Below are 17,309 nucleotides of genomic sequence, written 5' to 3'. Positions count from 1 at the left end.
TATATGTGATGTTCTGAAGAATATACATAACTTCAACGGAATTTACAGTTTTCCAGGATTTTTAGTAAATGATTCTTTTTGAAAAGTTGGCGGAAATTAGAACTCTGTATGATATCTGGGTAAACATTTTTGGTGATGGTTCTTTTATTAATATGAAGTAAATACTAAAGTTAATTTTTATTTTTTCCTACTTGATTGCTGTACTCACAACGCCAGGTAATATTTTGATTATTTAGGTAAATATTATTTATTAGACCTTTACCATTACAACTGAAAGTTACACTACCAAAATTACAAAAAAAAGGTATTAATGGGATCTTAACAAAACTTGGATTCAAATGTAAATTTTATTATTTGGACTAGCTTCTGGGCATAAGTCTTCTTCCCATATGATTCACTTACACACATTCACACTAATCTTTGCGTCTAACTAGTCACTCTCTTACCAGGAACAGGGTCATTGATTGCAGTTCATTGTTTCATCATTCAATCTTCGCTTGTCCACTGCTGAACATAGATCTCCCTCATAATTTTCCATCTATTTCGATCTTGTGCCTCTTGTATCCAATTTCTATGACAACATTTTAGATCGTCAGTCCAACATGTTGGTGGACGACCTCTGCTTCGGTAGGCATCATCTCTTGGTTTCCTTTCCAGTATCCGCTTTGTCCATCTGTTATCGGTCATTCAAACCATGTGACCTGCCCTGTTTCCACCAGTTCCTGAGCAGTTTATTATTTATGTCATCCTAAATATGTCTAAGAAGTTTCACTTATTTCCAATAAAAGGTTTGTTATGTAAGCCTTTATTGGAAATATGTGGAAATATACTCTTTTTGTTTTTATTCTTGGACTATATCCTGAATCATTTTTGTACAGATTTTATTTTTAAACTACTACTTTTTCATAATTTGACTTGATCTTTTGAATGCTGATGACGCCTAAAAACGTCATACCGTTACTATTGTCAGGTACGCATGACGACTTCAGGTGTCATATGCATAACATTCGTCAGCATGTTGAAAAATCGAGTCAGCACCCAGGTCGCATAAGCATATTTCGTTAGCAATGAAAGGGTTAATTTCCTAATTATTTAAATGTGTTTCTTCATCCAAATTTTGGTGGTGTCACACCAATTCCTAAATATCTCGGTATGTACTATAAAAAAAAATTATCAATTTTCTCAGAAGTTGGATCCAAGCTTTGTTAAAATTCCCCCACTTATTGTTAAACTTAGCCTAAGTACTATGTTAGTTTTATGAATATTTAATTTATACCAATACACAGCTTAAACCTTGATGATACCTAATAAATATTGGACTTTTTTACAGTTGTATTCAACACTTTGTATCAGTCGCCTGAATATGGCGTGACTTTAACGACGCGACTGATACTAGATAACAGAAGATTCCACAACATAGAAAAGAAAAACAATATGTTCAATAATACAATGATCTTCTATTAGAAGAGTTGCATAGATGGCAAACATCAATGGGCTTAGTTAACCACCTTGAGGAACTTCAGTTTTTTATACATTTTTATCGTTTATATCGGGTGTTTTATTGCAGTTTGAACCTTTTTGATTTGTATATGTTATAAACCAGTTTTCAGAGGGGTTTTCTTTCACTTTTTAAGATTTTTTGTTGTAACAGTTTATCTTTGTCCAAAAACTTACTACTTTCTGAAGTTTTTCTTCTAATGGAGATTGGAGATTCAATATATATTTTGCAGCTAACATGTATAATTTTTATCATAAAATGATCCAAGAAAGGTGTAACTCCAAAGTAAATTCGCTTCTAAATGTTTTCATGGTGTGACAACACACATTCGATGTTTTTGATGACATTGATTGATTTCAACAGAAAATTTTGAGACTGGTCTTCTTCCTTGGCCATTCACCCCTGTTCACCTAAATCTTTCCATCTCAAGGCCACTTTCCACAGTTCATCCATCTTCTCCCTTGGTTAGTTTCTACCTCTCATTCCATCACTTTTAACAGCTCTATCCTTTGTTCCACATAGTTTTCATTTCTACGTCTAATGTTACAAAACCATCTCAGTCTCTTAGCAACGGATTTTATGGATTTATCGCTTCCTGGATAACTTTCTAGACACTAGTCCTTATTTTGGTTTCTCTCTCATACAAATCCTTCACGAGCATTACTTATTTCTCGGGAACCCATTTCTCTCTAATACATATCTATACCTCTTGTCGAGGACTGTGTCATACGCCTTCTCAAGATTTATAAATACCAAATGTAGGTACCTTTTCTCTCGCCGTATTCCTATATCAACTGTCTTAAAGCAAACAAGGAATCTGTTCTCCTCATACCTGGCATAAACCTGGCATAGTTTCTATTATCTTATTGATCAATCATTGAACACTTTCTTATTGTTCAATTATATTTATTTTCAACAGTAACAGTTAAATTTTCTCCAGAAAATTTCTTGGTTGTGTAAATATTCTGATATATCTGGTAGCAATGCTTCTCCAAAATTGCTCTTTGATGGTATACACAGGTTCTCCAGGTTTATAAACTATGCAAATTTAAAAGGGGTTAGAAATGTAATGAAACATCCACTATTTTGAACCGTTTTTAAAATAACATCTTCAGTCCAATACTTATAAACATGTACTGTGCTTTATGCTTGTTTTAGTGGTGATTTTAGGTGGTGTGGGACTGAAGGATTTTTGACCAACCGGCTCATCGCCGCCACATAGTTTGGGCCCCACTCTATACTAGACCACTCATCAGCGGCAAAAAACTGTAAAGCCGTGGAATTTTGATAATCAACAACGATTTTGATGAAAATTTGGGTTTATGCTCGGTTGACCCTCTTCTTCAAAATCTACCCTATGCCGAACCGGGCTTTTGCCCTGGGGGTGAAAATAACCCCATCTGGGGATGAAAATTTTTTCAATTAAAATAACTATCGATATCGATAGAGTGATCAATTCAGAGTAAATTTTGGCTATAATTTTTTTTTGCAAAATTAATACTCTCTTAAGTTATTAGCAATAATTGAAACTGCATTTTTCATTGAAAAAACTCACGTTTTATAACCGTTTTTCATAAACAACTTAAAAATTTTAATTTTATGGAAAAAATCATTGAGAAAATTGTGGTTAATAAAAAAACAAAGGATCCTATTTAAAGGATGGTTATTTTCTAAGAACTTCGAAATGGAGAACCTCCAATGTCAAAAAACTCGATTGTGGTGCAACTTTTTGGGAAAACTTAATAGACATCTTTTAAAGTTCATTAAAAAACCTTTCAAATAAGCTCTGACAAAAGTTTTTTGCATAAGAACTGACTGACTTATGACGAAAATAAAGTCACTCTCAGCTTTTTTCTTTTTGAAATGTAACAATCAAACCCTTATCAATACAATCCCAATAGAAATGAATAGCTTCCTACTTGAAATTAACCTTACATATTTAGATACAATTGATACGATCCATGTGATTTGACCGGTTTGGAATGCTTAGTTTAGAAAAAATAGTTGATTAAATCGAAAAAGTATTCATGATACAAAAACAAAAAAATCAAAATTTTCAGTAAAAGAAATCTTACAATTAATATTTGAAACATTTTGTCATATTATGAATACTTTTAGATTTATTTAAGAAAAATGCTCTTTTTTTTTAATTATAAAAATGTCATTTTCGATAATCAACTATTTTTTCTAAACTAAGCATTCCAAACCGGTCAAATCGCATGGAACGTATCAATTATATCTAAATAAAGTTAATTTCAAGTGAAAAGCTATTCATTTCTATTAGGATTGTAATGACGAAGGTTTAATTTTTACATTTCAAAAAGAAAAAAGCAGAGAGTGACTTTATTTTCGTCATAAATCAGTCAGTTCTTATGCAAAAAACTTTTATCAGAGCGTATTTGAAAGGTTTTTTAATGAAGATTTTTTTTGTTAATTGTTTATTTTGCAATCTGTTACATCATATAATAACAATAAGCATACATGTTGATTGGTACAATGTCGTGAGAGAGAGTTTGTCCAATGATCCACTCTCTGTATGCATTTTTACATTCTTACATTTATGTTAAAAACAATAAAAATTTGTAACTTTACATTATTACATCGATATTAAAAAATAAAATAAAACTATCACAATTTAAAATTAATTTCATATGTCTCTTAAAAGGTGTCTCTTAAATTTTTACCAAAAAATTGCACATTGATTTAAGATTGCTCCATTTCGATGTTCTTCAAAAATAACCATCCCTTAAAGAGCAATAACTCGGTCGTTATTGGGTTTACATAGGTCTGTCCAAAGCGAATATTTTTGTTTTTTTATTAGCTACAATTTTGTTTTTAATGATTTTTTCTATAAAATTAAAATTTTTAAGTTATTCATGAGAAACGGTTATAAAACGTGAGTTTTTTCAATGAAAAAATGCATAGTTTTAATCGCTAATAACTTTGTAAGTATCTGGAAAATATCAACTTTGCAAAAAAATTTATAGAATAAAATTTACTCAGAATTGGTCAATCTATCGACTTCGAAATTTTGACTGAAAAAATGTTCATCCCTAGATGGGGTTGTTTTCACCCCCAGGGCAAAAGTCCGAATCGGCGTAAGGTAGATTTTGACAAAGGTTATAAATATAATACTACGCGAATCCAAATTTTTGAGGAAATCAACCTTGATTCTCAAAATTCCACGAGAAAATGGCCGTTGATTGGACTATTCGGTGGGGCCCAGGCTGACGGTGGCGATGGTGAGCTCGCGATGGTCAAACACCCTTTTTCTTGATGTCTAGAAGCTGCAAGCGGTGGGTTCGACCGGGATGTTCTGTCACGCGGCAAGTGTCTCCAGGCGCTGGCAGCCCTCAGACATACCAAATGGTTCCAGGTTTGTGTCTTCTATCACACCCGTGTATTGCACTTTGGCTTTACGAATATTTTTTAAGAATTTATCAAGTATATGAATAGCATTTAAAAATACGGGAATGGGGAAAGATTCGAAGAAAAAGTATTTGTTTTTATTTTAGAAACGATGAATTATAGTTGATTTTGTTATTAAATTATTTCAGGCACTCTAACGTCGATCTAACGCAATTTCATTTTCAAAGCCTTTAAATTTTCAGTCTTCATAATGTGAGACAAATTTTGTCGTTTATGTATTCGAAATATTCTTAAACACTGTTTCTTAGCAATTAGATAGTTCTACTACCTTTGGCATCCTAGAGTTCCGAGTTCCTTTTCAAATATACAGGACCCCTATAGTGGCAGGGCGGAACAAACTTTTTTTTAACCCATTCGCTGCCTATTGAAGTGGATGGAACTCAGCTAGGAGCCTTTCTGTTAAACGGCACCTGACTGAAGTAACCATATGACGCGCTGGCGTGTCATTGGCAGCGGATGGGTTAATAGAACTTATTGTTGTTATTGGGTTAATAGAACGTATTTTTACATTTTTGAACTCTTTTGATGTTCTCGAGTGTTTGATTTTGTTCTCCGTTTCTTGTTGTCATTCTTCTACTGGGGTAGATTAGTGAAATCGCAAATATCGCCAAGTTAAAGTATGAATATAAATACAGCCTCTTCCTCGAAACCAATATATTTTGAAAATAAATTGTTGGTTCTTTGTCATAAATATGGCAGCTTATTCTTTACAATACTGAAGATATTGAGTTTGAATATGAGTTTTTGCTTGTCATTGAAAAGCACTGTTATGCAACAGTGTTAGTCCCGAGATTCCTATAAAGAACATAGTACGTCCACGAAGTTTCTCGAGCAAACTATTTTGGGCCAAGATTTTCCCATTTCTTTCCCTTTGTCCCATACATTGGGCTCTTAAGTCCAAGTGTTTTTAGTTCGACCTACTTTCCGTTGGCCTTCAGGATTCCAATGCAGCGCTACCCTGGCAATGTCATCTGGGTGTCTACGGAGGGTGTGGCCCAACCATCTTTATTTTCTTCGCTTTATTTGCTTTATGACATTTTCTTGGTTGGTTTGGTTCCATAAATTTTCATTTGAGATTCAATTAGGCCAAGATATATAAAGGATTTTTCGTAACGCTCTATTGATGAAAACTTATTGTGTTATGGGTGCAGCTTTTACATTTGTGTTGAATATTTTTAATTTCGTTTTTTGCATACTATAGTACAAATAGAATTGTCGATTGACAAAAGCAATCACCAAATCGGAGTACCAAGAAAAATACTGCCTGAAATCTTGTAAAGTTGCCTTGAAAATTATTTTTTAACAGAATAACTATTCTGTGTGATTATTTTAAAAACAAAAACTTCTATTGGGATCTTTTCCTTTTTCTGTATTTGGATTCGTCAAATAAATTTAGTTATAAACTTATTTATGCGAGAAAATAAAAAAATAGCCCTCGAACAATCTTAAGACAAATTTTATTAATGAACAGAATAAAAAATACGACACGAAAACGGAAACCTACTGATTATCAACTATTTTGTAAAAAAATGATGATGTGAGTTTTTCCAAGTGATCGAAACTAGGGAATCGGAGTTACATCGAAAATTTCTTTTTGATTTCCGCGACTGCTATTGGCTCACTTCTATTCCCTTCTCTTTTTGTTTTGTTTTGAACTTTTTTTAACTTTAGCTTTTACGAAACCAAGAGATAAACGAAAACATCACATCTCATAAGAATTGCTGTAGAAAAAGGGGTTCTACTTTAGTGTTCTTAACAAAGATTGTTAATCAATTGCATTAAAACTTGATTCGTTTATGTTTGTAACTTCGCGTACTTTGTAAGATCCGCGGAATGTAGGTTAGAACATAGAATATGGAGATCAAGCTACAACTGCCTTCTTTAAAGAACCTTTTTGACTTGTACAGCAACTAAATGTTTTAGGATGAAGAAAAAGTTTTGCATATTTTAGTAAAACAATAGGAAACGCTGAAAGAATTATTGTGTTACCAAAAAAGACCTAGCTATTATTAAAGCCATCATGCGGAGTGTTGAACTACTTTAAAATATTTTATAACACAAATGGAATCGTGCAGTCTCACTTACTAAATTAAAATTAAATATATTTGTAGTTTAAAAATATGTTACAGAACAGTTGTGAAAATAGGGAGATAGGTCTTTAATCACTTGAGAAATAGATAGGCAGGTCTTAAGGAACGTATCCTTTAATAAGTTACCGAGAATTTTAAATCCGATTAGTCTCGTAGACTGCACATAAACAGTTAAGGATTAACTTTAAATATTGTTTTGATTATTTATCCGATTGCTTTGATTTTATATATGTACATACTTTGTTCTGAAGACATGCAGTTTTCTTATTTTCTCTACATTTTTTTTTTCAAACGAAGACGAAAATGAACACAATGATTGATGAAAAATGTGAAGTGGAAAGCGCCTAAATAATTTAAAAAGAACACGTGGTATTTAAGCTATACAATCAAGTAAATAAGGCAATAGTTTACAAGGCATTTGATATTGATAATGGAGTTAGGCAAGGTGATGCCTTATCAACAACACTTTTTAATGTAACTTTAAAAGCTGTTGTTTAGAAAATTGATTTGAACGACTGTATTAATACAAGATCATTGCAAATATGAGCATATGCGGATGATGTTGCCATGATAAGCCGCAACAAAAGGATATTAAGCGAAAAAGCTATAGAGTTAAAACAGGAAGCTGCTATGTTTGGTCTATATATAAATGAAAGTAGAACAAAATATATGGAGTGCACAAAGTTAATCAACATGAGAATTTGAAGGTAGACAACGATACCTACGAATCAATTTTTCCTACCTAGGCTCAATAATAAATGACAACAACACTAGTGAAGAAATACAAGCATGTATTCTTAGCGGTAATAAGTGTTTGTATGCATACAAAGACTAAATGAAAAGTGAGTTACTGAATCGTGAGTATAAGCTTAGAATCTACAAAACAATAATTAGACCAGTGGTCACGTATGTATGTGAAACATGGACCCTCTCAACCACTAAGGAAGATATTTGGACCAACACAATGCATCAATGGTTCGTGGAGAATTAAAATGAACCACGAACTACATGAACTAATCAGAGCGCAGATATTGTTAGATTTGTAAGGTCTCAAAGACTAAGCTGGCTTGGTCACTTAGAAATAATGCCAGATAATCGAGCTGTGAAAGTAATCCAGAGATGGAAGCCCCAAGGAAATAGAACAAGAGGAAGGCCCCTTAAAAGATGGATAGACGATATAGAGGGGGATATTAAAACCATGAACATCAGGTAGTGGCGAAGGAAAGTATCCAACAGGGCAGAATGGAAGAACATTGTTCAGCAGGACAAGACTCACAAAGGGTTGTAGCGCCATTAGAAGAAGAAGAAAAGTTTATAAGGAAGGACAGATAAAGATCTTTAGTTGCTGTATAAATTAAGAGGCTTCCAATCAAAGAGGCATCTAGCAATCTCCTTCATATATTAAAGAATGTGTCGGATTAGTAAAAAAAGTAACTTTTGCTAATATAGCTTAGTAGAACCCTTATATTTAGACACAAACGAATCAGCTTTTGTTAACATTTTGTAATTCCAGGCAAGGGCTCTTGGTCTGCATTCCTGTGTCATCATCATTCGTATACTGAGAGATTTATGCCAGAGAGTTCCTACTTGGTCGCCGTTGTCTCCATGGGTAAGTACATTTAAATACACATAGAATATTATTCAATGGTGACTTCACATTGAGTGCTGCTTAGAAACTTCCTTAGTACTCAACAAAAGAGTAAATTAATTGAAAATGTATAAACATTTTCAATTTCTTTGCAACACGAAAATGCAGCAGCTGCATAATACTCTGGATATGGGACTACTGGTGAGGGTAAAGAAATACCCGAAACCGGTATAGACTCTTCCTACACTCTCCGATTTAACAAGAGTATTATGCAGCTGCTGCATTTTCGTGTTGCAAAGAAATTGAAAATGTTGATACATTTTTAATTCATTTACTCTTTTATTGAGTACTAAGGAACTTTTACCACACTGAACAGATGAGATGTGAATTATTTAAAATTCCCTCATCTTAATTTCCTCGGCATCCTGTGTAATTTATAATTTTTGAAAATCTCGGGAGGTTGTAACCAAAGAAAGTATTCCACTTGTTGCCATCTGGTGGTATGGGAACGATATTTATTGTCGTTTTCTGTGCTAACTTATTTTGTTTTTCGATAGATGGCTCTAGTTCATCCGCGGCATTTCGTTCTTTGCAATTCGTAAAGGCCCAAAGCATGGTACCTGGGGAAATCGGAGAGAAGAGGATATGGGACTACTGATGAGGGTAAAAATACCCGAAACCGGTATAGACTCTTCCTGCACTCTCCGATTTAACCAGAGTATTATGCAGCTGCTGCATTTTCGTCTTGCAAATAAATTGAAAAAGTTTATACATTTTTATCTCCAAATAAGTTTTAGTACCATGTTAAGTGTAGAAATATACGGGCCACTCTGCAGCGCTGCTAAGAAGCGCCACAGGACAGAGTTGTTTCTGCTGGTTATCCGTAACTTCTTATGTAAATTAAAAGTACTATTCCGGACGAGCGACAGTGGCCTGCTTCGGTCGCGATCAGTCGCCGGTCCCCGCTACTAGTGGCATCCACAAGTCGCATGGCCCTAGTCAGACGGACCACTTTTATAACTTATAAAGATGTAGGGTGGTATTTACGCTTGGTATGGGGTTGGTCAGCAGAAATAAACTTTACCCATCAGTACTTTATTGATTGTTAATTACAGATTTTTATTATGGATAGTACAAGGCTGATGGCATGACAGCAATCATATATTACTCTAAGTGGCAAACAAACTCAAACCTAACTGAATCTCTCGCAGTCTAACTAATAATAATCCCCGTATTATTCCGCTTGTATCTATTTATTAGATCGATTTGCTTGTATACAATTTACATTCATTTCTGTGTCAAGTTTGTGTATGTATGATATAATATGTTTACTGCTTACTCAGCAGAAGTCACTGTGTCATCAAAATGCGTGCCCCACATTCATGGAATACACTGATCCTCTGTTTGTTATTTATTAACATTCTATATAAACAATATCGTAATTAAGTATTTCATACAGCTCATGTTTGTATCGGTTGTTTCTTCAATATGTTCTTTAAGGTAACTATAAAGCTCTTCGATGCCACAATAGAAGAACTAGAAGGAGACTTTCCTCGTCTAAAGCCATCGTCGAACTGAACTACTATCGATGTCTTCCTTGCGTTTCCAATAAATATTTGTGTAATATAACATTTCGTTTTCAAGATTCATAGTTGTAACTTTGTAAAAATACCACCTATTGTTTATGCATATACTTGAACAGTTGATAATTGTTATTTATTATGTCTGAAGGCCATGGAACTGCTTGCCGAGAAAGTGATCTCGTCAGTGCCTGGACAAGCCCAGCTGTCACCAGGAGATGCCCTACGACGCGTCATGGAAGCGGTGGCTAGCGGTCTGCTTCTCCCGGGCGGTCCCGGTTTGGCTGATCCGTGCGAAAAGGACAATCCCGACGCTTCCGGAGCATTGAACGCTCAACAGAGGGAAGATCTCACCTGTTCCGCACAATACGCGCTTAGATTAATAGCTTATAGACAAATATACAAGGTGAGGTGAAAAGACGAGGTTTTTGTTACTGTTGTCTAAATTTTATCTTTTTTTTTTCTAGGTATTAGGTATGGATCCTTTACCAGCACCTCAGAAATCGTTCAGGAGAGTTGGAATCACGCGGAAAAGACGTCTATCGGGTTCAGGTCAAGATGGTTCAGAAAGTAAGTTTTAAATTTTTTAATATTGTATGATTGATCCAAGAATATTTAATTTTAGTTCGGTACGTCATTAAAATTTATTCGTGTTTACTATGTCCCTCTACTTAATATTTTTTAACAAATGTTACTGCCAACAACTGGTTGGCGAAAATTTACCAAAAAAAAAACAGCCACTCGGCGTCATCATTTTCGTGCACCAGGATGCAGGAAGAAAGAACATATTATTGCTCGGATTCAGTTTGACAAGAATTCACATGTGCCTTAGCTTTTTTTCTTTGTACAGCAATGTAAAGCAAAAAATGGAGCAAACGTCTTGCCATCATGCTCTTGAGGATTTGGAAAATCTAGGCCACTGGACGTAAAATCGCGCGATCATCACACTTCACCACCTAGTGAGTTCGCATTCGATTTTTGTACCCGTTTAACGACAAAATAAATACATGTTATATATTACTACATCCCCACCCGTCTTGTGATATTAAATAATTTTTTTATCGACCCACTGTCACTGTGACAGGGGAATTTTATAAAATACTCCTGTCACAGACGTCTAAAGGTGGGAAAATAATATATGTAATGTAATGTTAATTTATATTTTATATCGATAATTTCCACGTCTACTAGTTACATCTCTTTTTATTTTAAAACGTATTGTTTTTCAGCTTTTGCGTTATTTTGCCGGTTATTAGCGCGCTCATCACTGTATATGCGTAAAATGCTTATTATACAGGGTGTAAAAAAAATACAGGTCATAAATTAAATCACATTCTGGGACCAAAAATAGTTCGATTGAACCTAACTTACCTTAGTCCAAATGAGCATACAAAAAAAGTTACAGCCCTTTGAAGTTACAAGATAAAAATCGATTTTTTCCGATATATCGAAAACTATTAGAGATTTTTTAATAAAAATGGACACGTAGCATTCTTATGGCGGGAACATTTTAAAAATAAATTATAGTTAGATTTGTGCACCCCATAAAAATTTTATGGGGTTTTGTTCCCTTAACCCCCCCCCCCCCCAAACTTTTTTGTACGTTCAAATTAAATTATTGTTGTTATACCATTAGTTAAACAGGATATTTTTAAAACTTTTCTGCCTCTTAGTACTTTTTGGAAAAGCTAGTTTTTATCGAGATATTTTGAATATTTGTCAAATCCACCACATATTTGTATACTGTTAGTACGATTATAGATACCTGGTAATAATATGAATTTTTTTTTTATAAATTACAGTTTGAGGTATATTTTGAACCATATTAGAAAAGAAGCCACATCTCGATAACAGGTGCCTCATCGGAAAAATACTAGGAGGCAAAAAAGTTTTAAAAACATCCTGTTTAACTAACAGTACCGCAATAATAGTTTAATTGGAACATACACAAACATTTGGGGGGTTTAAAGGCACAGAACCCCCATGTATTTTTATGGGGTGCACAAATTTAACTATAGTTTATTTTTAAAATGTTCCTGCCATAAGAATGCCACGTGTCCATTTTCATTAAAAAATCTCTAATAGTTCTCGATATATCGGAAAAAAAATTGATTTTTATCGTGTAACTTCAAAGGGCTGTAACTTTTTTTGTGTGCATATTTGAACTAAGGTAAGTTAGGTACAGTATTTCTCATGATCATCTTTCAGTGCGTCACAGTTTTTCGATTTCTTTCTAACGCATTAAATTGTATGTGACAGAAAAAAAGGCACGTCTGTGATTACATTTCGTCGGTGACATTTTTGTAACATTTATTCTAGTTATTCTAGTTGTCGATAGATGGCGCCATAATAAAAAAATATTTTTTTTAATTAGATAATAATATTACAAATATAATCTGTATAATTTATAAGACTATACAAATCAAAGAAAATAAAATGTGACAACTGTCAGATTTAACTAAAATGTCATGTTAGAATAAATGTCATAAATGTGTATTATCACGGACTTACCCTTTTTCCTATCATTTGTTACGCACTGAAAAATGATCATGAAAAGGACAATACAATCGAACTATTTTTGGTCCTAGAATATGTGATTTAATTTATGACCTGTATTTTTGTTACACCCTGTATATTCTTACATAGAACAGTCAGAACTTATCTTTCGTTTTCTGTTTCAGGTGATACAGGAAAGATGGTGAAAACACAGAATTAGTTAGTTAAATTATATTTTTACATCTCTTGAAGTATTTTACTGTATAGGCATATAAGTAACTAATTATGTTTATTTAACTTAGTTCTTTGTGATTGATTTTTTAGTTCTTTTTTACTTAGTGTTATATATCTAATCTGGTCTAAAGTATTACTGAACATTCAGTAATGAGTTGAATGTATTTCTTTCTATTTCATTATGGAGTTGAATGTATTTGACGAGCGAAGTTGTTTCCTAGAAGCTACAAAATAAATATTGAGCCGTGAGTGTTGTTGCTTATTTTACTACATATCTTTAAATTTAGAACCCCAAGAAAACTCCTAGGTAATCTCAGTATATACTGTAAATAGGCCCTCATACACGAGCGAATTATCCTTCGAATTAAATGCGTGGCGAACCAAATTCATAAAGATATCCGTACGTCTATGGTTGGTCGCCAGCCAAGTACGGCGCGTCACAAAATTCGTGCGAATTTAATGTGCAGGTTTTGACTTATCCGTTAGTTAGCTTGAGACGAGCTGTTCAAATACGAGTTTCGATTACCATGGCAGAGTGGACAAACGAGATTTTATCAGAATTAATAGAAATCATAACATCCTTGCTTATGGAAAATCAAAAGCAAGGAATATACAAACAAAAATATGAAAAATGAAAGCATACGACGATGAATTTTCGTCCATTCTTATATATAGTTTCGAAAATCATTAATCAAAAGAGCAGATGATAAAAAGTTAGTGGAGCAAAATTAAGATTTCACGCTAACGTGCAAATTTGATACATTTATGGCCGGTTGTTCGAACGCTAATCAACAATGATCACTATCAAATATTTAATTACTGTCACAACTGACAACGTCAACTAGGGTTGGGTTGCTGAAAACATAATTGATTATAATTATGAGATTAGTTAATCAATTAACATAACAATTATTAACATAACTGATTACCTAATTTCATAATTGTAATCAATAATTATGTTTTCATCAACCCAATCAAAGTTGACATTGACAGTTGTGACAGTAACTAAATATTTGATAATGATCATTTTTGATTAGCGTTCGAACAACCGGGCCTGAGCCAGGCATGCATATCTGATTCGTGTGTTTGGTAGTGGGCTCTCAAAGATTTGGTTTGTTTAAACCAGATTTGTCGCATCAAACCTGTGTGTATCTGATATGTACAGATTATTGGCTCGTGTATGGGGCCCTAATGAGTATCGTGACATTACCGAAAGAGAATAAGGAATTGAATTTAAAAATGATATATTGATGACAGGTATCTCTAATCAGATGACGCAAAGTATTACAGTTTTCTCTTGTTGCTAGCAGACGTCATTTTTGGTGTTGCTAGTTGTTGGGAGCATAAACTTGTATAATATTTATAAAGGGTCCGCCAATGAAGCTCTTAAGTCGACAGATAGATGTAGAAAAGAATTTTGAAACTAGTGATGTAACGAATGTCATTTTTTGAACATTCGCGAATACGAATGCGAATATCTGCTACCGACAATCTCGAATGCGAATATTCAGTTTTTTTTTAAATTTTGTTTGTATTTTTGTATTGTTTTCTAAAGTTCTAATGAGAAGTTAATTGATATTTAGTTTAAATCAATCTAAATCTTAAACTTTATCACATAATAACAAATAATAATCAACTATTTTTAATGGGAAATAAGCCACAATTTTACCAAAAAAATGATTTTATTAACGTTTCGAAGCCCAAATCGGGTTTCGGTGTCAAAATACAAAATACTACTAAAATAAACAAAATTGTTGTTGCTAAGTAAAAAATTCTTTTAATAATTTATTTAATCCGACTCATTTATATTAGCAATTCAGACGTATATTATACATTTTAAAGTAGAAGACTTTAAAATGGGAGAACATATAAATATCGACGTAGAAAGTCTGATAAAAGCGGTGAGAAGCTTAAAGAATGGTAAAGCTTGCGGTCCAGAAGGTATTCCAGCAGAACTGATTAAAAATGGAACAGCTAAGCTATTTCGAATGCTAACAAAAGTCTTCGTCGAATTCTTAAATGGACATCCAGTTCCTCATGAATGGAAAATGGCTTGATATCTCATCCATCCATAAGAAAGGAGATAAGCGAAATTGCGAAAACTACAGGGGAATTTCGGTGACCAGTAGACTGTATGGTAGAATACTGAGAGACCTAATACGAGTCCGAATATAGCCAATATGAAGAAGAAGAACACGGGGGCTTTAGAGCTGGCCGCTCCTGTACAGACAACGTATTTAGTTTAAAACAAATTATAGAGAAAAAAACAGCCAGAAACAGAGAAGTGCACCTGACATTCGTTGACTTACAAAAAGCTTATGATAACATACCCTTAAATAAGATGTGGGAAGTTCTACATGCTTCACCAGTAAGCTACACTCTCATCAATGCATTAAAAAATCTATTTGCAGGATCACGTTCACGAGTAAAGATAGGAAACTCACTTACTAACAGCTTTCCAGTAACTAAGGGGCTTAGACAAGGATGTTGCATATCTCCGACCCTGTTTAAAATCTACGTTGCAGCAGCACTTAAAGGTTGGAAGAGGAAAGTAAATGGAATGGGCATCGAGCTAAACAATACATGCCTCTACACGCTCCAGTTCGCGGACGACCAGGTCGTAATAGCAAACGACAGGGAAGACATAGAATACATGATGCGTAAGTTGGTCGAGGAATATTCAAGATGGGGATTGGACGTCAATATAGATAAAACAAAGTACTTATGTGTTGGTTCAGAAGAGAACGATATTCATCTTACTATGGAAAATAATCAAAAAATTAAAGCCTGCCAAGATTATAAATATCTAGGAGTAACATTTGATAAAACTGGAACTGATGACAAAGAAATTACTTCCAGAATTATACAAGCAAAAAGAGCAATCCGATGTCTCAATAATATTCTTTGGAGTACTCAAATATCGAATAAGAGAAAATTTAATATCTACGAAACTATGATTAAGAGTAGTTTATTATATGATGCTGAAACTTGGAGGCTTACAGAAAAAAACAAAAACAAAATTGAAGTAGTGGAAATGGATGCAATCAGAAGGTCATTACGTATATCCAGAAGAGAACATATCAGAAATGAAGACATTAAAAATCGAATGGGAATAGAAGGAACAATAATGAAAGATATAGAGAGAAGACAACTGATCTGGTATGGACACGTAAACAGAATGAATGACGAGAGACTTCCAAAACAATGTCTGGAATGGCAACCTCCTGAACATCGGAAGCGAGGGAGACCGAAAGTTAATTGGACCACCGGCATCTGGAAAGCGATGAGCGCGCGAGACCTCAGGGATGACCTGTGGCAAAATAGGAAGGAATGGAATTTGGGAAACATTTCCAAACCTGTCCAGAAAGAAAATCAAAAGTTTCAGAAGATAAGTGTCATTTTGTTGTTATCAGTAACTTAACCGCAGCATACACCCCTATACAAATAGTACACTACATTAAAGAGAGGGTAGGTATCAAGGATTATATTAGATGTTACGCTCTCCCTAAAGACGCCAACACAGCAACTGGTTCCTCATTCAAAATAGGCATAAAATCCAAACCATCTATCGACTTATTATTTAATAAGGAAATTTGGCCACCTGGTGTCAACATTAAATGGTCTATAGAATCATCACACTCTGAACCAAAGACTTCATCTGAAGAAAATATGAATCCGAAGTACATCAGAAGCCAGGTTAGCTTGGAAAACCCAATTACCATTCCAAGCAACAACAAAAATGAAGTTGAAGACACCAATATATTTACAGACAAGCAGGCCATCACAATTTGCAAATCTCAAGAGCCTTTCCGTTCCCATATCAATTTTGTTAAGAAAGATACTTTGGAACCATCCATAAATTTGGATCCTTTAACACCACCAAGAGTTAGACTAACTAATAACTCGAACAGTCGATATCTTCTTGCAAGATTAAGGGAACCGGACATCTTAAAGGCAATTAAACTACATCTTGCTTTTCTTCACGATCAGCCTGCTTCTGTATTTTACGACGGATATACCAACACCAGCGTGAAACTCTTTTTGGCTTCCGAAGGACTACCTACTAAGACTGAAGAACTACGAAAAGTTCTTCTAGAATTTAACCATGCCTATGGAATTGGTCCAGCTGAAGTGGAAGCTGATCTTGCCGCTTATAGGTCCTATCTCACTTCGGAAAGAATTATACACCTACAAAAGTCAAGGGAATGTCACCGAAGTTATTATTCCACTGGCTCTCCAAAGCGAAATTTTTAAACAACACGACGTGTTCTGAGGGACTAGAAACCTCAAATTATTTTAGTGATGACAACTTTGGCATGGTTCTGATTAATATTCGTTCTATAAGAAATAAAACTGATGAATTGTTTTTGTTTCTGGAGGAATTAGGATTTCCT

The 17,309-nt window shown here is 34.1% G+C and overlaps 1 protein-coding gene across 8 annotated transcripts in view; it reads left to right on the top strand.

The window, feature by feature from the left end:
* The window catches only part of LOC114329751 (zinc finger RNA-binding protein), a 45,828-nt gene extending 32,664 nt beyond the window's left edge, over window positions 1–13,164 (top strand). For 7 of the 8 annotated variants that reach the window (XM_028278954.2, XM_028278955.1, XM_028278957.1 and 4 more), the window contains 5 exons: window positions 4,783–4,874; window positions 8,531–8,626; window positions 10,337–10,591; window positions 10,653–10,755; window positions 12,867–13,164. In XM_028278954.2, the coding sequence (XP_028134755.1) occupies window positions 4,783–4,874; window positions 8,531–8,626; window positions 10,337–10,591; window positions 10,653–10,755; window positions 12,867–12,901 (581 nt within the window). In that variant the 3' untranslated portion in view covers window positions 12,902–13,164. Of the gene's footprint in view, window positions 1–4,782; window positions 4,875–8,530; window positions 8,627–10,336; window positions 10,592–10,652; window positions 10,756–12,866 lie in introns of those variants that run through there. The other variant, XM_050642131.1, reaches the window with a different exon arrangement.
* The last annotated feature ends 4,145 nt before the right edge of the window (window positions 13,165–17,309 follow it).

Source organism: Diabrotica virgifera, chromosome 1 (genome assembly GCF_917563875.1).
Source record: "Diabrotica virgifera virgifera chromosome 1, PGI_DIABVI_V3a".
NCBI lineage: Eukaryota > Metazoa > Arthropoda > Insecta > Coleoptera > Chrysomelidae > Diabrotica > Diabrotica virgifera.
This window is presented reverse-complemented; position numbering and strand designations above follow the sequence as displayed.